Genomic DNA, 24031 nt, shown 5'->3' with positions numbered 1-24031 from the left:
TAAGCAGACACTTTTAGAGCCAGCATATGATTCCTTCAGCACTCCTTTCCTTCTGCCATGAGAGTAGCACATTTCAGAGAGGAGCTGTTCCTTCATCCCAGGCCTAGAAGATGACGTGGAGCAGATCCACAGCTGCCCACTGGGATGTAGCCAGAGCAAGAAAACAAACATTAGCTGTTTTGAGCCACTGAGATTTGGGTGCATAACCCAATATTGCTGACTAATAAAGAAAGCAATTGAATAAGAAACAATTCAGGATATATGTTTATGTGTAGCAAAACTGAGGTATATTAGAAAGGTCCAACAGGGGTGAAAATATCTGAGGACAGCACTAGGAACATCCAGTGTTCCTATCTCAATGCTTATCACTACTACTTCTTAGCCAGTCTTCCAAGCCAGAAAGCTAGGAGTCATCTGGAATATATCCTTGGTATATTTGAAATATACCTTCAGGTCTCCTACATCCAATCTGTTACCAAGTCTTAATAAATCTATCTCCTTAATATCTCTCAAATCCATCCCCACAGATACTACACCTTAGTTAGGCCCTTATTACTTCTCCCTGGATGAGTGTAGAAATCTACCAATTCGTCTTTCTGCTTCAGTCTTCTTCTCATCCATCCCCTACGCTTACATAGAGTTATATTATAATATATGTGAAATAATGTCACATTTTTGCTAGAAACATTTCGTGTCAGTCTTTCTTTAGCTGGACACACAAAACTTGGCTCTGGCCAACCCCTCTCTAGGCTCTGTAGAGGTGTCATATCATTGCAGGTTCAAGTACTGGTTTCGCTGCTTTCTAGCCATGGGACATAACACAAGTCACTTAACCTCTTAAAGTACAGCTTTTACATTTGTAAAAGAAGGATCATAAAACAAAGTATATCTTATACCTTTGCTGTGGAAGTTATATTAGGGAAATAAGTTGATTTAGCAAAGTGTCTGGCCCCAAGGTAGAATAATAATAAATATTTCTGGAATAACAGAACAATTTCCTAGCTAGAACACCTATGAAACCTTCACAACCCTTATTTATTTGTATAGCTTAGATATTGTTTTCAAGTTGCTTATTAGAAACTAAGCAACTTGAAAAGAGACTGATGCTTACTAATTTCAGTATTTTGGGCCCTAGCGCAGTACCTAGTTCAAAGGAAGAATCGAAGTGGTATCCAAAGGGTAGTAAAGTCCTTTGCAGGGGTGTTCAATCTTTTGGCTTCCCTGGGCCACATTGGAAGAAGAAGAGTTGCCTTGGGGCACACATAAAATACCCTAACACTAATAATAACTGATGACCTAAAAAAAAAAAAAAAAACTCAAAAAAAACTCATAATGTTTTAAGGAAGTTTGCAAATTTGTGTTGGGCTGCATTCAAAGCTGTCCTGGGCTGCGTGTGATCCATGGGCCACGGGTTGGACAAGCTTGGGTTAGAGGAAAAGGGGAGTAAAAGAAGAGCTAGAGATAGCAAAAATAAAATCGCTAAGTATAATTTTCCCTCAGGCTCTTGCATAACTTTGTGTACTCTCGACTTTGTGTAAAACAAAGAAGAACTTTACTTATTCCGTGGTCCTTCTCTTCCTTATCTTCCCAAACTATACTTGCCAATTTAATTTACAGGGAATTCACAGTATATGGTCTAGGAAGGCCAGAAAGTAGCGAATATTTCACAATTTTTCAACATGACTATATTTGTTCCGGGGTAGAGACGAATGCTGAATAACTTAAAGAATGTTTTTCTGCACGTAATCTCAAATCTATGTTTCAAATGCACAATTCCATTCCCTATAAACTGATGCAGTGAGATCAATGGATTGTAACTCTCAAGGGTAATATAAATCAATACATTCTAAAGAGATGCAAATACCTCTTTTCTATTTTGACAGGACAAGCTTCCCCCACATATGCATTTAACTGCTTCCTGTCTGCCATACAAAATCTAATTGTAAAAACAGTAGGGTTGCCATATTTCTGATATATATAGCTGAAGTTCAAGGATTTTTTCTTTTTATTTTGAAGGTGATTCCTTGGATATGGATTAACTGGTTCTCAATGAACTGAACAGGCACGTTAAAAGTGGTATTTTTATTTCAAGTGGCCCAAGAAACGGTTTAGTCCAGAATATCCAAAAATTCTTGCTATCAATGTCCAAACAGAAGAAAAATAGAAGCTTGCCAGAAATGCCAAATATAGTATGGTTTCTATTACAATTAATGCTACTCCAAAATTTTAACCATAATTGGTAAAAGCAATTAAAACAAACCACCTAGTCTACATTGAGAGATTATGCAACATTATTTAAAGAATTGAATGTAATGTTAAAGTGTTATTTCTTTTAAATAGTGGCTCCAAAAACTGACTTACTTTATTAGCATCAGAGTCACACATATGAAATCGCTGATATTTGACTGTTTTTGATTTGAAAAAATGGCAATTTTGTGTTCAACCCTTTTAAACCTGGTATTTTGATCTTTTCCTGAAATATATACTGCCTACTTAACATCCATAGTACTTTGTATGCATATCTAGCAGAGCTGAATTGTAATTAATTGATGACAATTCTTATTCTTACACTATATTGTGAACATTTGCAGATAGAAACCATGTCTCCTTTATTTTCATGTTCCTGGAGCCTACCACTTCCTGGCACATATCAGTTCTTACACAGTGGCTGGGAACAAGAATAACATATATTTGAGAATAGAATGATTGGTTAGCAAAAAATATACAAAAATAAAAATCAAGTTCTAGTAAAAATTAGAATGTAAATTTAATTAAATCTGGGACTGGTCCAAAGCTTAATATTTGCTGTTAAACAGAAAGATTTCCTGAAAATACAACATTTGGATTACTACTACTCCATACCAAAGCAAAAAAACAACTGCAAATTTTCTTTATTCAGAGACCAACTACCCAGTGTATACATCTTGGATTTCTATTTATCTTCCTCTCTTTTACTGTATGCTTCAGTCCAACAACATTGGAACAAAAGAGAATGAAAGGAAGCAGAAATGTTCTAGCTGGTTACTTTCACTCTTTGCTTATAAATGTTCTGTGAGATGAAGAGGGGCACATCCTAGATATGATAATTTCAATGGTTTGAATTGGGTTGTTATAATATCTGTGGGTTTCAATGTTTACTAACCTGTTTTTTTAAATTTGTACTATCATTTAAAAATGTGCGCTATCCTTTAAATTTTTGAAATTTAAATATTGAACTATCTTTTTAAATTTCCTAAAGCAAACCATGTTTATTTACTAAGGATAACTCTGTACTTCCTAAGTCTAATAATAAAGTAAGAGAAGCTAGACACAAAATATAGTAAGAGTCAAAAATTATCTAAGTATGAGAAGAAGCTTATTAATGTTTCTGAAGTCTAGAAATCCTGGGGAAAAAAATATTCAAAGTTCCATAAGAAATCCTAATCATATATTTCAAACCCAACAAAAGAAGATTTGAAACACTAACAGCTAATTTAGATGTTCATCCAGGCCTCAGAAGGTATGAAAACATGACTCTATTATCCCATGCTCCATAATTTAGAGTTTAATCAATTCATAAGATCTTTAATTTCGACTTCAATATTCATATCTAAATTCCTAATGCCATCATTATAGTAATATATCTTATATTCAGTCAACCTAACAGAACTCCTGAGCAAAACACAAATTTCAGTTAACTTTATCAAACAAGATCATTTTCTCATAAAAACGGAAAAGAGCTGCAGTCAACTAAACACGGCATATAAATAGAACATGGCTGATAAAGTTAGAACCTGTTCAAACACTAAGACTGATGCCCTTCTAGTTAACCCTAAAAGATTATCAGGAAATTTTTAATGATTGTGATTTTAAGGTATATGTTAAGATTTCTTTCATTATATTTCAATTTGACATAATTAATTTAGAATCACAATAAAAATTTAGAAATACAATAAAATTATAGATGATAGAAATTGCATAATAAAAGATATCATTACCATAATGCTGTAATCGTCCTAACAAACCACTGAGTTTTTACTATCTGGTCCACTTATTACAGCTGATTTTATTGTTTAGTCATTTATTATGTATCAATATACAGATGCTAAAAACAAGCAGGGAAGACAACTCAATCTGGTTTACATGATCAACTTGCAGTAGCTGAGCTCCACCTACAGGCAAAAAAGGATTTCTTACAATAAGCTTTAAAATAGTACTTTCCAAAACACAAGCTGCAAACTACCCCCACAGTTTTCATCAACCTTGGCCGTATATTAGACTTACCTGGAGTGTTTTTAAAAATTTCTTATGGCTGAATACCAAAATTTATGAACAGCTTGTTCAGGAATGGGTTGATTCAAATGTACCAACAAGGTTGAGAGATACTGATTTTATTCCTTATCAGCCACATTTTAAAAAAACATTAGGAACACTCAAACATCTTATTTTCTTTCTCTAAAATTACTTGATTCTCACTTTCTTGACCCTTTTATCTTTCTTAAGATTAAAACCAAGTGCAGCTGAGATAAATGTCTTTAACCCTGTTGAACTGCAAAAGTCCTGTGAAAGACCTGAGGTAACCTTACAAAATATCGTCCACTTTTACATTATTCTACGCCTCAGAAATAATCATGGAGGTATGTGTTTGGGAGTAGAATTCTTAACACTGAATGCATATTAGAATATCTAGAGAGTTTTGATAAAGTATAGTGCCCCAAATTAATGTATGCCCTTAGATGTTAGAAATAGCATTAAAAAAAATACTTAGAGGAATAAATTTAACCAAGAAGCTAAAAGATCTGTCTTCTGAAAACTATGTAACATTGAAAGAAATTGAAGAAGGCACAAATAAATGGAAAGATATCCCATTCTGGATTCATGGATTAGAAGAATTAATATTAAAATGTCCATACTACCCAGAGTGATCTACAGATTCCAGGCAATTTCTATCACAATTACAATGTCATTTTTCACAGAAATAGAAAAAAATAATCCTAAAATTAGTATAGAACCAGGAAAGACCCCAAATAGCCTAAGCAGTCTTGACCAAAAAGAACGAAGTGGGAGGCATCAGGCTCTCTGATTTTAAAATGTATTATAAAGCTATTTTAATCAAAACAGCATGGTATTTGCATAAAAACAGACACCTCAACCAACGAAATAGAAGAGAGAGTATAGAAATAAACTCAGGTATTTACAGTCAATTGATTTTCAACAAGGCATCAAGAACACACAATATATAAAGAAAAGTCTCTTCAATAAATGTTGGGAAAACTGGATATTCACCTGCAGAAGAATGAAATTGGACCCTTATCTCAAACTATATGCAAAACTCAACTCAAAATGTACAAAAGACTTAAGGATAAGGCCTGAAACTGTAAAGCTACTAGAAAAAAAAGGGGGGGGGTGGGGCGGGGAATAGCTCGCTGACACTGATTTCAGCAATGATTTCTTGGATAGGACTCCCAAAACACAGTCAACAAAAGTAAAAATAGACAAGTAGGATTGCGTCAAACCAAAAAACTTCTGCACAGCAAAGGAAATGAATAAAGAGACAACCCATGGATTGGGAGAAAACATTTGCAAAAGGAACTTAAACAATTCAACAGCAGTAAAACAAATAACCCAACTACAAAATAGGCAAAAGATCTAAACAGACATTTCTCAAAGTTTGCTTAGACTAGAATAAGTTTCGTGGCTTGGCACGGTAGCTCATGCCTATAATCCCAGCACTTTGGGAGGCAGAGGCGGCCGGATCACGAGGTCAGGAGACAGAGACAATCCTGGCTAACATGGTGAAACCCCGTCCCTACTAAAAATACAAAAAATTAGCCGGGCGTGGTGGTGGGCGCCTGTAGTCCCAGCTACTCAGGAGGCTGAGGCAGGAGAATCGCTTGAACCCGCGAGGCAGAGGTTGCAGTGAGCTGAGGTTGCGTCACTACGCTCCAGCCTGGGTGACACAGCAAGGCTCCGTCTCAAAAACAAAAAAAGGAAAAAGCTTTGTAATGCATGCTTACCATAGTTAATGTATTTCAAAATTGCTAAAAGAATACATTTCTAATGTTTTCACTACACACAAAAAAAGTAAGTTGCTGAAGTGGATAAATATGTTAATTAGCCTGATCGAATCTTTCTACAATGAATACATACAGCAAAACATCACATAGTAACCTATAAATATATACAATTACTATTTGTCAATTAAAAATAAGATTATTTTAAAAGTTAGAAACGTGGTTAATATTAGGAGATGAGGGGTAAGTAACTAGAATGGGGAAAGAGGTGAATTTATGGGCAATGGTAATTTTTTGTTTCTTGATCTGGGTGATGGGTATATGGATATATTTAGTTTGTAAAAATTTAGCTAGCTGTATACTTATGTGCACCATGAAATATACTTAATAGACACACTGTTTGTATATTATACTTAAATTAAGAGTTTAAAAGTTAAAAAAGGATCTTCCCAGACTTTACTTCAGACCAAACAATTCTCAATCTCTGGGTGAAGGGCCTAGGAATTAGTATTTTTCAAAGCCTCCTCCGTGAGCCTAATGTGCAGTTGGGAGTGAAAACCAGTCCTCTCATGGAACACAATGAATTCAATTTTTTATTTATCCACTCATTCCACAAGCTTTAATGACCAGTTACTATATGCTTACGATATTAGCCGCCTCTGAGGATATAAAGATAAATAAGATGTAGTCTCTAAAGAGCTTAGTTTAGGCAAAGGAGAGGCAAATCAATAAATCCCAATTGAAAATACAAGCAAGCTACTTACAAGACCCAGAGGAGAAAGTGATTTGTCAAAGAAGAATGTATTCATTTTTTACTCATGTATTTACAAAAATATTTGGGTACCTATGCTGTTTGAACATGGAGATACAAATGTAAATGGACATGATCACTACTTTCAAGAAAATTATAGTATAAGGATACACAAAGAAGAAAAATATATATATATAACCTAATACCATACTATTACAGAAGTATGGAAAGGGTGCACATAGGTTTGCACTAGGGAGTCAGGGAACATAGTACCAACTTGCTGACCTTGGAACTAACATGATACAAACTTGAACTTGTCCAGGAGCACTAGGGATAAAAATTAATATTCTACAGGACTGCTTCTCAAACTAATGCACATACAAATAACCTGGGGATCTTGTTAAAATGCAAATTCTAATTAAAAATGTGTAGGACAGGACCTGAGACTCGGTATTTCTAACAAGTTCCCAAGTGATACTAATGCTACTGCTTCACAGATCACACTTTAAATAGTAAGGTTCTTGAGAGAGATTAGTCTCGAGAGAGAAGAGACAAAGATCTCCATAGCAGGAAGACCAAGAAAAAAAAATTGGAAAGTAGCCAGTCAGTTATCAATAAGATGGCCTTAGTGGGAGTAGGTTCAGCGGAGTGGTAGGCAAGAAGCTAAATGATGTGTATTTAGAAATAAATAGGAAGGAGGTAGGGATAGGAAATAAAATGGAATGGTTTAGTTAGTTTTTACTCTCGAAGCAAGGAAGAGAAAGGAATATGGGTTGAAGAAATTTACTCTCATTTCATAAAAAAACCAGCAGCAAGGTGATCGACTGAGTGAGTGAGTTTGAAGTGTGAAGTAAACATTGTGGCGAGTGAGTAATAAGGAAGCACTGGAGACACAGCTGAGGCTGGAATCTAGAAATCCATAATAATACCAGTTTGTATATAGCTGTGTGATTCTGCTGAGCTGTATCCAGTAGTCAAGATATAGGCATAGAGAAGGTGGGCTGGAAAGAAAGTGGGATTGGTACATTTTAAAAAGGGAAGAGGAAAGGGATTAGAAATCCCAGGAAGTCAGAATAGATATAAGGGTGCCTATTCTCTAAGGAGAGAAACTAGGAAGCATTTTGGATTTGTATTTCCCCTGAGCCCTTTTTCCAAATGAACAACTAGAGACACTGTTGCGAACATATTACTAGGAGAAGATCCTACTGTATGTAAACTTGTTGAAAATTATACTGTTAAATATCATTCTCAAGTTTAAATATTAAGCACTCAATAAATACATGTGTAGGTTTAACATCCAAAGTGATAAACAGTTTTAACAGATTCTGGATGTTTCCTTACCAAAAGAAGCAATACCACACATTTTCAGTAAAATTATACTTTGAATGGCTCCTTGCTTAAAGGGCTGGTAGGCTAGTCTAGTCTCTGATCCTACTGCTTAAATGGAAAAATGACTAAATGATAATAGAGTACTTCAAGCACAACCAGATGAGAAGTTATGTATCAAGAGTACTCATTTTTTAATAGATAATGATTTCACACTGACATCCTATCTGGCTGGCAGCTATACCCATCACGACTCAAACTGAGCAGTGACTTTCCTTTAAATATAATTATCCTTTTTACCACATTGTAATTTTTCAGTACATTTGGAGCTTTCCTGTTTTGTTGTTTTATTTTTTAACCATAAGTTAACTCCAGAGACTTGCTGGTATAAATAACCGAAAATACTAATGATCTGGAAATTTTTTTAAATTTATTTTTATTTTTTTAGAGACAGGGTCTTGCTGTGTCACCCATGCACAATCATAGCTCACTGCAGCCTAGAGCTCCTAGGCTCAAGCAATTCTCCCACCTCAGCCTGCTGAGCAGCTGGGATTACAGGCATGAGTCACCATGCCAGGGTCTGATTCTGGCAACTTTACGAACTGAAAAAATACGTGGTCATGAGACAATCATGGAAATTTCTACACTAGAGGAAAAAACTGTTTCTTCCCTTTGAAATTCTGTACTTTCTCCACTATCCTGACCTTATTTTTCTTTTGTTTCTCTTTGTAGGTAGGAGAGATAGGATGAAGGAGGGAGAGTAGAGAATGTGAATAATGAAAATGTGGGGGAACAAAACAGTTATAAATAAATGGGTGCTGTTTGCACCATTTACAAAGGCACACTTTGCCAATTATTTTACCTAAAAGAATCCAATAATGTCCACAATACTCATGTTTACCTAAAATATTCAAGCCACCTTTGGAGACTTATTTCTTATTTAATTTACTTTTCTTAGTAGAAAAGTATTTAATTTGCTTTTTAAATTTATTTAATTTACTTTTCTTAGTAGATTTGCAATGCACTTGAATATAGCTTTTTCCTCTACAGTGAATAGTACAAATTATGTGATTTTAATTTTGCAAATTATACTGATTTATAAAAAGAGAAAAACTGCTTACATGAGTAAGTGGATATATATGTTCCTATGTAAGAAATCAGCATAAAAACTATGCTTTAAATGTCTGTTGTTTAAGTCATCCAGTCTATGGTATTTTGTATAATAGCCCAAAACACTCCTCTATCAATCCATTCTCCATACTAAATACAATCTGAATGTATCATTTGCCTGTAAAAACTTCAATGGCTCTCCAGTATTCTCATGATAGATCAGATTCCTAAATCTAGCTATCAATGCCATGTTTGGTCATCAGGCCCAAACTACAGCCAAGGAAATATTTTAAGAATAACTCTTAATTGTGAACTTAAAGTATAATAAAAAAAAAAAAAAAAAAAAGAATAACTCTTAATTGTAAGACTGAACACAATTTTGGAAAATGCAAACTTTGACTTTTCTTAACATTAGTTAAATAATTTTTTAAAGACACTTATGAAAGGTGCATTAAAAATAAACTTCAGTTCTTATACAAAATTTAGCATTGCTAAATTATAATTTATATTATAGGGTATATAAATATTTGAAATTTATTAAAGCCTACAAGACAGAGTTGGGAGTTTAAGGAACACTTAAGTATACATAAATATTTGGTTGGTTCATCTATTAAAATTTTAAAATATATTTTTGTTACATTATAAACCTAACCTTTAAGAAAATTCATAATTTTTTAAAATAAGAAAACACATGCCTTGAATGAGTGGAATAAAACATTATGTATCCATAATTATATTCATGATTTAACTAAAAGTCACAGTGCTAATGAGAGGTTTTTCAACTCTATGAATCTAGAAGCATGCATATGATCACTAAAATCTTTAGTCTATATTAGCTACTATATATAGTATATATAATATAATTTAGTATATAAAATTATTCAACAGTGATTACTTGAGTGTCGGGTGAATATTGCTGGAAAAAAGACATTTAAGATGACTCCTAAGTGCCATTTCTAAATGTTCAAAGCTACACTTTCAGTGGAAATTTCTGGGAATCATTTTTATTTGATTACATAAAGAAAAAAATTGAGGGAGCTATGCAATGATAGTGTGGAAATCCTTTTTCAGTTTTTCTACATGTGGTTGAGAAACATGATAGAGAAAAAGAATGTTATTTAAATGTAGTTACATTCATCTTATCCCCAAATAGTATTTGAAGAAAACAATAATTAATTATTTTAAATATTGCTTTAAATAATTAAAGCAATGTTATTTAAAATGTATACTATGAAGTTGAAATAGAATCACAAAGGAGATAATTTTTTCAATTAAGTTGAATTTCAGGAGAATAAAATGTTGAGTTATAAATGCAACAAACTTTTATCACCAGACAGTAAACTTTTCATCATTTGCTGAAATTTATTTTATGATACTACTGAGCTTAGGATAGGTATATGGTATTTGGTAAATCAGACTTGAAAAGATATTTAAGAATGTTTTCAGGCCTATACATTTTCTTCATCAATTTTGACAAATTTTGCTCACCTAAATTATTTGAGGATGTCTCTTTTCTTTCTATACAATTACTCTACTGCTCTCACTGGTATTTAACAAATGCATTCTTTCACATCTAGGTAATACATTATTAGCCTATATATATGAACTTATAGAGCCTTTCTAAAAAAGGATCAGAGAGAAATAAAATGGAATTGAACTGACAGGATCATTGCTATGTTTACTTTAAGCTTGGTGTATTTTATTTTAGGCCCGCTACTGGGCCAATTTGTACAACTGTTATGTTTATCAAACATTATGAAAATAGTATTTTAAAAATTAGCTGAAGAGAGGATTCAATCTGAGTTAAAGTGAAATATAAAAAGACAAAAACTCTGATATCTAGCACAGTAACTGACTCACCTGCGGCTGACTGATTTCTTCTCCACTTCTCCTTCTCCAGCTGATTTAACATTCGCGCTTGTGTCCTTTTTTAACTTTTTGGCAATTCTTTCTCTCATCAGGTTCTTTTCATCACCATCAATATATTCATCATACTCTGCACTTTCATCTTTTCCATCCTGTAGAAATGGAAAATTTGCCAGGCACTCAATTTCCCCTTTCATTTCTAGAGATCTACTGTATCCACTGAATCTCCTTATTGCATTCTAAACTAGGTTTTTCTTTATTTTGTTTTCTTTTGTTTTGAATTATAAGCCTTTGAAGAATCTGCTACAGGTGGGAATAGCCCTGGGTTCTGCTCTAAGCCAACTATGTAATTATGGGATACCCCAGGAAAGGTTGTTTGTTCAATTCATGCCCAGCTCCTTTGTGCGGCAGACTTCACCCTCTATATCACCCGGGCTATTGTATCTATCTATATTCCTATTCTTATCTCAGTGGGAAATGTGGCTTCTGAAGGCAGTTGGCCAGCATACTGACCTCAATACGGATCAACTCAAGTAGAAGAGGTGTAGTGCAGAAGCTGAGATTTCTATAATCCAAGTCATAGCAATCACTTCTCTTCTGAAAACCCTCTAGTGGGTCCCCAACTCACTCAAGGCCCTATGCAGTCTAAACCTCCCTGACATAATCTCCTACAACTCCAGCCCAGCAACACTAGCCAACTTTGGAGTTGCTGTTCTCTCCAGCCTGAAACAAACACTCTATTCCAGATATCTCTTCATTGCTTGCTCTTTCATCTCCTTCGGATCTTTGCTCAAATATTATCCTCTTGGTGATGAGATTACCCTATTAAAATGGCAGAACCACACACTTACCTCCAGTACTCTTTCCCCTTCCCTGGCTTATTTTCCAAAGTACTTATCACCTATCTGATACACCATATATTTTAATTATTTGTATGTGTATTGTCTCTCATCCAACTATAGCATACACTCCATGAGGGCTAAAATTCTGGCCTGTTTTGCTTACTGTTCTAACTCCTAGAATGGTGCCCAGCATTAACAGAGGGAGGAACGAAGGGAAGAAAGAGGGGAGAGAAGGAGAAGGAAGAAATAACCCCAAGTGGATCATTTTTCTTTCGTGATTCTTTCTTTGATCTGGTGAGTCGTAGTGAAATCAGGATTCTTAATTTGAGACTTGGGGACCCCTAAAGCAGTGGTCCTCAAAGTCTGGTCCTTAGATGGTATTACGTAGTTGTTTATTAACACCTGAAATTCTAGTCCTCATTGCAGACTTATTGAACCAAAATCTCTGGGGGCAGAAATTATGAATGTTTTCAACAAGATGTTTAAGCACTAAAAGTTGACAACCACCAACCTAAGCCTTCCATGCTCAGGCCTCAGGAGATCTGAAAAAAATTCCCGGCAAATTCATATAATTTTGGTTGTGAATGTAGGACATTTTCCTGTGAAAGGATCCACAGTTTTAGTCACCCACCCATGATATTAAGAGCAAATCTATACTTTTACATTCTATCCTATACATTGATCCTATCTTCTAGACCCATATTATGTTACACAGATGTCTCCAAATTACCTCAATCTTGAAATGTATAAAATTAAGCTCATTACTTTTCACCCTTCTCTCCATCTCAACCCTATGCTGTCTTTTGTACCCATCTAACAAGTTGCCCAAACCGGAGACCTTGTGGTTGTCTTGGACTACTCCTCCCTCACCTCATAGTATGGAATCAGTCACCTCCTAGACCTCTTTCAAATCTACCTCTTTCCCATCTCACAGCTGTGGTCTTATATCAAGCTCTCCTCCTGCAATAGCTTCCCAGTGGCTGTCCTTGACATCAATCTGTTTCCTCTAATTTGTCCTCTATAATATCACCAATGGTGATCTTCCCGAAATGCAAAATTGATCACAGCATCCTTCTTTTTAACAAACACCCTTCAACTGTTCCTCACTTCCTTTTGAGAAAAAATTCAAACTCCTCACCATGGCCTATGAAGCTCTGTAATGAAGCTCCGGCCTGTCACCACATCCTGTTCACGCTGGCCTGCTTGCAGCTCTTAGAACACACCAAACTCTCCTGCTTCGGACTATTTTGTATATGCAATTCCCCTTACCTTCAATACTCTTCTTCCTTGCTCTTTACAAGACAGACTCCTTGAAACTTTAAATCTCGGTTTGTATTTCCTAATAAGGTATAATCTCTCCTAATTTCCATGCTTTAGTATATGCTGTTCTCTGAGCTAGAGGGACCCCACCCTTCACCACTTTCTTTTCTGACTTATCTAACTCCTAACTCTCATATAAGACATAAACAGCATCATCTCTTCCAGGAAGGTTTTCTTGACAAGGTCAGATATTCATCCTCTCTCTATCTCCTACTGATAGCCAGAGAGAGCCTTCTCTTTTGACTGTGATAATAGATAAATCTGTGTTCATGCATGGAAAGTTATGTACTTCCTAGTAAATTATATAATGCACAGATTAATGGGTTTTTATATACAAAGTGGCATATGTATAATTTGCAAAACTTGACTCTTATGTATTAAAGGAAAATCTTCCTTCTGTTTTGTTAGCTTTATTACCCAACGCAACCAATAAAGATCACTACAGTCTTGAATGAGAATCTTTTGAAATGTGTATATAAAAAGGGGACACTACTATAAATGACTGAAGCATTTCCCATGTATCATGTAGGATGCCCATACGCCAACACTTAAACTTTTAACACAATAAAATTATAACATCTCAAGTTTGAGTATTAATGTAATGTTATGTGAGGGGGAGAAAAAAACAGACTAGAAATTCATATATAAGATTTCTAATGTTGTAGAGAGATATATACACACACTCACGCACACCCCTAGAGTAAGGAAATATTCTAATACCTAAACAGATAATTTCTATTTTTCATATTTTTCCAAAATTTGACACATATAACTATAAAAGTTATACATTATACTATACTATAAAAAGTAATATACATTACTTTTTAAGAACAAAATTAAGTTTTTGTAAAAAATTTGTACTTTCTATGAATTGTTCAAACTATATTTATACCAAAATAAATACTTACATCATCTAAATCTCCCGCTGCATCACCTTTTTTACTATAAAAAAATAAGCAAAACAAATTTTAGTTTCAAGGTAAAACTAATACAATTATTTTATAAACCAAAAATCTAGAATAGTTTGCTGGGAATAACATTCCAAAAATGTATTTCAACATAGGAATTTAAGAAGGGAATTATAGAACAGATGGAAACACTCTTTATAAGTGGAACAAGTATGATTCATTAGCAAATATATGCATTCACTAGAATTTGAAAGAAAAAAAGCAAACAACAACCAACAGTGCTATTTTTATGAACGATGGTCTGCAAAGAACAATTTCTTCTATTGGCTTGAAGTATTCTGGCTGAAAAACCCCAAATCCTTCAAATAAAAGGATATTAAGAAAAGATTGTCCTAAAACAGGAGTTTCAAAAATGAGCTAAACTGAGTACAACAGCATTGTAGTGCCCCTTGAGATACTGGCCCAGTTTATCTTGTGCAATTACACCTAACACCAAGACATGTTCCCTTCTCAAAGAGAAGAACAAAGGTAGCAACACAACTTTCTGTTAACTCCTCAAAGTATGTGAGAATTTACAGTCAGTGGACTGGCCCCCAAACTGGTAACTTCTTCACAAAAACCTTCAACTCTAATTTGTTCATTCATGATACAATTAAGGCAAAAATGCTTCAAGGAAAAACAGCAAAACAACCTTGAATTAAACATTAAACTGTTAAAGCAAACAGTTTCCAGTCCTAACGTAATGGTAAAACAATTTTAAATATAACTTATTCAACAGAGGTAGAGAGCAAGTGCAAAAGTGACTAGAGTGTTTCTCTCTATCAAGCTTGAAGTTCTCTATCTCTGTTATCAAAATGCTTTATTTTTTTGGCTGGTTTTGAAAGTTTTGATTTATGAGTACCAACTGTTTACTCACAGAAGAAGCAAGAAAATTATCTGACCCAGAAAATTAAGAACTTAGGATCACACCAACAATGGACTAACCTTTCTACAACTGGAACAGAACTGAGATGTGGATCATCCTTAAGCAAGTCATGACTACTTTTGCTTTTGCCCTTCATGCTCTGGAAAGAATGTACAATATAATCATGAAGGGGGAAATAAACAGTATTCCTAAATGACGAGTTAACAAATTTACATAAAACCTAGCAATGATATAATATGGTTAGCAAAAGACGTATTCCTGAAAGGTTCAATACAAACTAAAGTTTTATAAGTAAGAATCTTATCCTTCTATTGACTGAAAATAGTATTTTAAAAACACCTTTTCTTTAAAAAAATGATATATCATTAAAAAGAAGTCTGCTGAATTACCAATTTGAAGCACTAAATTCTCATCATAATTTGTATGCAATGAAACTAGTTCATTTTTATGACCCCTATAACTTAGAAGCTAGATCACAAGAGTACTTTGAAATAAATGCACTCTATTATTCTTCAAATATGCCACCTATACTACACAGAATCACTTTTTAAAATGTTACTCAAGCAAAAGATGAGTACATCCCCAAGGAACTACTTACCAACAGCAAAAAAAGATGTAGAAGAGCCTCTTGAGCATGAGAATATTTATCAATGACCAAATATTTATGAAATGCTTTAATTTCAAAGTTCATATTTTCAACAAATGTACATTTTAGAAGGGAAACAAGACATAAAAAGGTTTAAGAAGTAGCATTATAAAACAAAAACTACTGCTGCTATTAAGTATTAAATATACATTTGTGTATATATATGTGTGTATATATGTGTGTATATATATGTGGGTGTATGTATATGTGTATGTGTGTGTGTGTGTATATATATATATATATATATATTTTTTTTTTTTTTTTTTTTTTTTTTTTTTTGAGATGCAGTCTTGCTCTGTCACCAGGCTGGAGTGCAGTGGTGCGATCTCAGCTCACTACAACATCCCTTCCGGGGTTCAAACAATCCTCCTGCCTCAGCCTCCCAAGTGGCTGGGATTACAGGTGTGCACCACCATGCCCAGCTAATATTTGTATTTTTAATAGAGAGGGGGTTTCACCATGTTGGCCAGGACCTCGTGATCTGTCCGCCTCGGCCTCCCAAGTATTGGGATTACAGGCATGAGCCACTGTGCCCAGCCAAGAATTAAGTATATTCTTTGTGCTAGGCACTGTGCTTCAAATAGTATTGCTACTCCTCTCTTCTCTCCCCAAATTAAAGTATATGAGGTGGAAATTATTAGCCCCATTTTACAGATGATTAAAGAGATTAAGTAATTTACTAAAGGTCACAAAACTAGTCAGTGGTAGAGGATCTAGGGTTTAAATCCAGGTCTATCTGACAAAAGTACCTGTAGATCAAAAATCTAAATGTATCCATTTTATTTTCCTCTAGGCCCCTATGGGCCCAGAACACTGGCCGGGTTTCAGAGCTGCCATCTCCTATTCTACAGATTTCCCTACTGAGGGGTGGGACACCTCAAACTTACACCCTGTATCTTGAGGTGGGAAGATGCTCACCACCCCAACTCCCAACTAATCATATAAAAGTGAATATTTAAGAGATTAGAGTCGACAGAAAGAATAATTTCTGCTTTGAAAAATTTTGAAGAAAATTTTATATGGAAAATTTATTACAAAGTATGTTAACTAAAATGTTTAAATGACATCTAAACAGACACAGAGAGATGAAAATACATCTTTCTCTTAAGCTCCCTCCACCACTTTTAATTTGAAAAACAGGCTCTTAAATAGATTTTAATTTCTGTATTAATATGGAGCTCTCTATAGATTTAATCAATTAAAACATGCATATAGTGCAATTTCACAATACAAAATTTTCTCCAACAGTTAATCTAAATATGCTATTATTCGTAGTTTTAAAAAGCCATAGAATCTGAATTATGCAATTAATCTATATATCTAATTTCATAAACTTACCTAACTGAGGAAAGATGAAAAAGCAAAATGTCATCTAATTACTGGATAATGTTTGTCCAAGTATGAAAAATGGGGGAAATATTCACAAAACAGAAGGTGGTATAGTAGAAAGAACACAGGACAAGAAGAAAGATGATGGTTGGACCAAATGAGTTTCAAAATGTAATATTCCATAATTACATGGGGTTTAGTCTAAAACATGTACCATTTGTTGAAACACAGTGATCTCAAGAGACCTCAGAAACACTGCCTACAAAATGGAAATAATAATCGTAACAGCCTTGCCTATTTCATATCAGAGAATTAAATGAGATTATCTGCAAAAGTGTACAGTGAACATCAAATAACTTAAACAAGAATAAAAGCCTGAACATCTTTCATTCATGCTTTCCTTCCTTAAAATTCCTTTCTCCTATATCTCTGGCCATCAGAGTATTTTCATCTACCCTCAGAAATAGTCCTTTATTAATTCTCCCCACCTGGTTCCCTTATAAAGCCACAATCATAAACACCACAGTCAGAATTGGCCTCAGATCCTCTGTTCTAGCTTTTTAGTCCACTGATCAGAAAATGACTTACACTAATAAATAGCAAAAGCAAGATCAGAATTTAGATCTCTAAGTAAGCTCTTGGTCCATTAATGAGCTATATTATTTCACTTCTTTGTGAATGTTAGTTTACAATTGTTAATTTCATTGTTAATATATTTTTAAAATGAGTTCTTGTATTGTACTCTTGAACATCACTAAGAGCGATTTTAAGTTTTCTCCCTGTAAGAAATGATAAGTATGTGAGGTAATTCATATGTTAATTAGCTTCATTTAGCTAGTTTAAAAATTAATTAATTTTTTTTTAAAAAGTGCTTGTTCGTCTTCCAAAACTTACTTTAAACAGCTGGAAGGAAAAAGAAAAAACTTGTTTTACATGAATTTAAAATAAGACTTGACAATAACCTGTGTTTAATTTTAATAATCATTACCATTTCAAATTTTAATTAACTTTTAAAACTAAATTAGTATAGAAATATATGAAAAGGCAAATTTTTAGGCCTCTTTTCCCACTACAGTAGACTCTGAATTCTGTAGGGAGAGAAAGCAAATTGGAGATGAACTGAAGAAATTAGGAGACAATCATTAAGAGGGTGAAAATGAATTCAGACATTTCCCTTTAATGCCTAGTCTTTCTGAATGACCTACTTTAAGGTTCTTATTTATACCATCAGGTAACAGTGAATTTGAAGGAAGAACAAACACCAAATATATTTTTTAATGTTTTAAAAATTGCTTAAAATAAGTTGACTAATTAAAAGGTTTAAAAGGTTTAGATGATGAATGAAATACTAAATATATTGAGTGAATTCAGTGTTAGGGGCTTCACAGAAATTTCAAAACTATCTGCAAACAAATGTACAAATGAAAATCAGAGCGACAAAGAAAAATTACGTTGTCTAGTAATTTTTTGTCTAGAACTTCATATCCAAAAACAAAGAGGCAGCAAAACAGTAGGAACTACATAGAATACAGGCAGAAGGGAGCACAGGAAGAGAGGAGAAGGGGTGGGGGAAGTGATGGGGGAGACAGGGAGAGAAAGAGAAGAAAGAAAGGAAGGAAGGGAGGGATGGAGAAAGAAAGGAAAGAAGGAAGGAAGGAGGAAAGAAGGGAGGGAGGGAGCGAGGGAGGGAGGGAGGGAGGGAGCGAGGGAGGGAGGGAGGGAGGGAAGGAGGGAGGTAGGAGAAAGAGGGAGGGAGGGAGGAGGAAGGTACACAGGAGCAACACTGGCCAAGAAGCTGGAAAGTCTGGGGCTCAGTCTTTAACTCTGTGTGGATAATTTTATGAGTCAACTTGGCTAGGCAATGGTGCCCAACCGTTTAGTGAAACACCAGTCTAGATGTTGCTATGAAAATATTTTTTAGATAAGATTAGTATTTAGATTAGTAGGCTTTGAGAAGGCAAATTACACTCCATAATGTGGGTGGGCACCATCTAAACAGTTGAAGGCCTTAAGAGCAAAAACTGAGGTTTCCCAAGAAAGAAACAATTTTGCCTCAAGACTGTCACAAAGAAACCCTGCCTGAGTTTCCAGCCTATGTATTTTGGACTTATCAACTATTCCCTGAGGCTCCAGCCTGCTGGCCTACTCTGCATATTTTGGAATTGCCAGCTCCCACAATTGCAAGAGCCAATTCCTATAAATAAAGAGATAAAGTGATAGATTAATAGATAAAATGATCTAGTTTATTCTCGGTCTCTCTCTCTCACATCCTATTGGCTGCTTCTGTTTCTCTGTAGAACCCTGACTAATATACTATGAGACCTTCAGCACAGAACCAGAAAAACTTACTAGTTAAAAAAGGGATTGTAGGGGCCACAGTCTTTTCTCCCAGGCAATGCAGGAATCTCCTTGACATCACTGCTGACTGGTCAACCATGTCTCAACACCTCAAATGAGCTTATTAATACACACACACCCACACCCCCCGACACACACACATATGCACGCACAAACACATTTCTGTTTAAATGGCTTCTATTATTAGGAAATTCTCTGATTGGAGAGAAAAAAAAAATTCATGTATATTTTCCAACCATCCAACCAACCCTACCTTCTACCTTCTAGAACTACAAATAAGGCCTGTTATTAGGCATACTATATAGAGTAGTTTAGACATTCATTAGACAGAATAATGGCCCCCTAAGATGTCCATGTCCTAATCCCTCAGAACCTATGAACATATCACCTTGAATGGCAAAAGAGACTTTGCATATAAATGAAAGATTTTGAGGTGGGGACATTGTCATGGATTATCAAGATGGGTCCAAATGTAATTACAAGAGTCCTTACAAGCGAAAGAGGGAGGCAATAGAGTTAAATTTAGAGTGATGCGGCATGGGAAAGACTTTACCAGTTATTACTGGCTTTGAATATAGAAGAAGGGGCATGCCAAAGAATGCAGGCAGTCTCTAGAGGTTGAAAAAGGCAAGGGAATAGATTCTCCCCAGAGACTCCAGAAAGAAGGCCCTGCAAATGCCTTGATATTTAGCCCAGTGAAACCTATTGCAGACTTCTGACCTACAGAAATATATGATACTAAATTTGCTTTGCTTAAAGCCACTAAATTTACGGCAATTTGTTAAAACAGCAATATGAAATTAATAAAATATGTTAACACCTTTGTAAAATTAGCTAAGTCTACACAACTAGAAAGATAAGCAAATTAAAGTTGAATACAATTTGATGAGGCAGAAACATTTTACACATCACACTGTTTAACATTTCTGACCTCCTCTTTGCAAGTAGCCTAGCAGCATTCTCCATGCCATGGCCACCTTCCAAGATTTTCGGGAAAATTTAATTTCATAAAATAAACTAGAATAGGACAAAACATCCTTACTTTAGTCTCAAAAGTGGTGAAACTGTCTACCAAGATAACTTTTTCTGGGTGAGGAAAAAGCCCTTTTATAACTCTGGATTTGAAGTAAAAATGTTACTATGTCTTGTAGGGAAAGAAATGCTCTGTGTTTCACTTTGAATGTGGCACAATTTGATCACTGAACAAAAATCTAGCTATTTGAGATACTTTTAAAATGGGCCTGTTGTTTAACTTACCTCATAAAAACTAGTTATCTTGATTGTAAGCTTTAACTTGAAAAATATTTCCTGACATTTATATTTAAGTTATATGTAAAGATTCATGAATAAATTTTAAACCAATACAGACATTCGAATAAAAGCATTGTTTAAGAAAGCAATATGAAGGGAGCAGTATTCCAGATAAAAATATTTCAAATCTTTGAAGTCTAGGATCATATTTTCACTTAGTTTTATTTCTCTAAATTATTATTATATCTAGTTCCTCATGGTATTCCCTAGGTGAGGTGATTTTTGGCATCATCCCGTTCTCCCCACTACCTTCCCTTCCTCTGGATGCATCTAGTTTGTCAAGATCTTCCTTAAATACATTCAGAACTGGACAAAATGCTGCAAATATGATCTAAACAATGCAGAGAATGTTAAATTCCTTACTCCAGAGATCTTACTCTTAGTAATTCAACAAGGACTTACAGGCTATTATGTCATACCTATTCAGCTGATTTTATTGAACTCAAGTACAGAATTTACATGTACTCCTATTACATTTCAACTTACTAGTTCAAATAGGCATGGGCTGACAACAAAGCACCCTTTGGGCAGAAGTATTCAATTAGCTATAAATCTATCTGACTGTACTATCTCCCAGATCACATTTCTTCATGTTGTCCAAAAGAATATAAAGAGAGAGTCTGACAATGTGCTTTTCTGAACTCAAGATATGATTATTACGGCATCCCCCTATCATGCAATCCTATCAAAAAGGAAATGAAGTCAGTCTGGCAAGTCACTTAACCAGAGGCTCAGTTTCCTCATCTATAAAGAAAGGAAGTTGGACAAAATCCCTTTGAGCTATAAAATTCTATGATTCTAAGAGATTTTATCAGGCATTAGAAAGATACTGAAATAAATAATGAAGGAAAGCTAACCCATGTGGGAGAGGCACCTTGTCATAAATAAGTGAGTGGGGTGAAGGGGTGCCTGTAATCCCACACTGATAATCCATAAACCAGAGAGGACTCTATCTTATTTCTCCTTTCACATAAAGTAAAGCCTCAATTCAGACTTTACCAATTATTAACTCGTGATCGGGGAGAAAGGTTCTGGAATAAAGATGAATACTATGCAGTCACTGAAAAAAGAAACTTGATAAGCAAATGAAGAATGAAACAATTATTTTTAAGCCCTTTAGAAATATTTAATTTCATGCAACCACTGAAACTGCAAATTATTCTTAGCCATTAGAACAGACAGTTATTTGGCTTTGGCTCTAGTCATTTCATACACTTAAAAATAGTAAGGCTAAATTTTGAAGAAATATATTCTATTAGCCACAGTTTTCCAACATTCAGGCTAGTCTTCCTTCTTCTTACCAAGGTATTTGAACAGTGATGGTAGTGTAAAAAACTGTATATAAGCAAAATAAACAAAAATACACTTCTACTTGGATTCTCTCCAGAATTTAATCTCATGTAATCAAAAACAATTTCCCTTTTTCTAAGCCAGTAAATTCCAACAGTATTGTTCTTGTTACTCTGTTTTCTCCAACTAAACTTACCTACTTGTCCATTACATAAAGCAGACAAAAAAGTTAAATTCTGTAGATTTTAACTTTTTTAATTCTCTAGTGTGCCAAGATGCAATTGTATGTGAAGAATGGGTTGTTGGTGGGTAATAATGAGGCTGGGCTGCACAAGCCACTATCTAGGACTCTATCGGAATGCTCATGAAGGTCACTAGGCCAATTGTGTCAAGATTATGGCTTCCTACCCAAAAAGGCTGAGCTGATAATGAAATTTCTCACCAGCCCACTAGATTGGGCATAAGGGCATAAGATTCTACATAATAGTTATGATCATATTAGAGAAATCTTCTATTCTTTAGTTATCTGAGATTAAAATACCAGTTATAATGTATAGTATATTGTTCTATTTTAAGGCATTTGACTTTCAAGGGCATTTTTCAATATTGTACAATAAATCAAAATTAAAACTATATCCTTATAACAGTAAGTGGGACATATTATTTTCATGTTCAGAAAGGAAAATTGAGGATCAGAAAGGCTAAGTTATCAAAGCTCACAGGGTGTCAGGGGAAATTAAAGTTTTAATATGAATTTATATGATCCCAAATCCATGTTATTTCTACTCTAGCACACTGCCATTCAAAGATGACGCAGACTCTATCTGCAACAAGCTCACAGCCCAGGACTCTACACAATTAATAAGTTATAAAGTAAAGGGTATAATGTTGGACTAGTGTATAATGCAAACATAGCCATATGCTTCTTCTGTAATAAAGCAAAAAAGATGTGTTTAAAAGGAAAATGTAAAGTATCACAAGAAAGGCAAAGGTTGGGTAAGAAAAAGAAGATTTTTAAAAGCTGGAAAAGACATTTAGAAAAGATGGCATTTCAGGTGTTGAAAACAAATATGACTTTCATATCCAGAGGTGGGATGGGACCTTTCAGGTGGGAAAAAGAACATGAACAAAAGGCACAAAAAATGGAAATGATAAGGTATACATATAGAGCAGCAAATCATTCAGATCTGCTAAAGTATTGTCTCCTACATTTCCTTGGCATGAATTCCTTTGGAATTCATTAAAAGCACAGCTTCCCAGTCCCCTCGCTTGGAAATTCTAATTCAGTGGGTCTGAGATAAGGCCTAGGATTCTTAATTTTTAAAAAGTATGTCAAGTGATTTTTATCACCGGGAAAGTTTAACAAGTACTAGTCGAAAGAGCAGAGTTGGTGAAGAAGAGTCATGAAAGTTGAATCTTGAAATAATAGGACAAGAGATTTGGCCTTATTTCTATAGTAAACAGACAGTAAAAATAACATTTTAAGCTTCAGGAAGGCTGCTCTGGTAGTGGAAGGAATAGGAGAAGGGAGATGGGAGACCAGTCTATAGACTACCACACCAGTCCAGTCTAGAGATACTGAAGGCTGAACAAGGGTAGTAGCAACAATAAATTAAAAGGAAAAAATAGATTTGAGATATAGATACATCTTGGATAAAAAATTGCCAGGACAGTGCAATGAAAAAATATGTGAAAAAATCACAACGGAATCTAAAGTCCTTCTTTGGAAGATATTGACACCAGGGAATACAAAGTCACAAAATAAGAAATTTGAGAAGAAAAAGATAGTGAGTTAAGACTTGGCCAGGGCTTGAGAAACTAGTGTCCAATAAACAGCTGGAGAAAAAAAGAGTAAACCAGCCTAGATATATAGACGTGAGGGTCAGATACAAGCATTTGATGATAACTTTATTACAAAGCACCCCCTGTGAAAGAGCCAGATGAGAAAACTATGATGACACAATACTAAGATAATAATACTCCTTTGATAATGAATGGTATTTGGGTTGTAATTTTTTTGGTAGAGAGAAAAGATTTTACTCAGTCCTTCTAAAAG

General features: G+C 34.6%; 1 protein-coding gene across 6 annotated transcripts in view; it reads right to left on the bottom strand.

Moving 5' to 3' along the window:
- CWC27 (CWC27 spliceosome associated cyclophilin) overlaps positions 1-24031 on the bottom strand; it is a 258775-nt gene that overhangs the window by 211666 nt on the left and 23078 nt on the right. For 5 of the 6 annotated variants that reach the window (XM_010368255.1, XM_010368262.1, XM_030927527.1 and 2 more), the window contains 3 exons: positions 15101-15180; positions 14117-14150; positions 11041-11198 (listed from right to left, as the gene is read on the bottom strand). In XM_010368255.1, coding sequence (XP_010366557.1) covers positions 11041-11198; positions 14117-14150; positions 15101-15180 — 272 coding nt within the window. Of the gene's footprint in view, positions 1-6783; positions 7746-11040; positions 11199-14116; positions 14151-15100; positions 15181-24031 lie in introns of those variants that run through there. The other variant, XM_010368270.2, reaches the window with a different exon arrangement.

This window comes from Rhinopithecus roxellana, chromosome 3, assembly GCF_007565055.1.
Source record: "Rhinopithecus roxellana isolate Shanxi Qingling chromosome 3, ASM756505v1, whole genome shotgun sequence".
Taxonomy (NCBI): Eukaryota; Metazoa; Chordata; class Mammalia; order Primates; family Cercopithecidae; genus Rhinopithecus; species Rhinopithecus roxellana.
The sequence above is the reverse complement of the archived record's forward strand: the minus strand, read 5'-3'. Positions and strand labels throughout refer to the sequence as shown.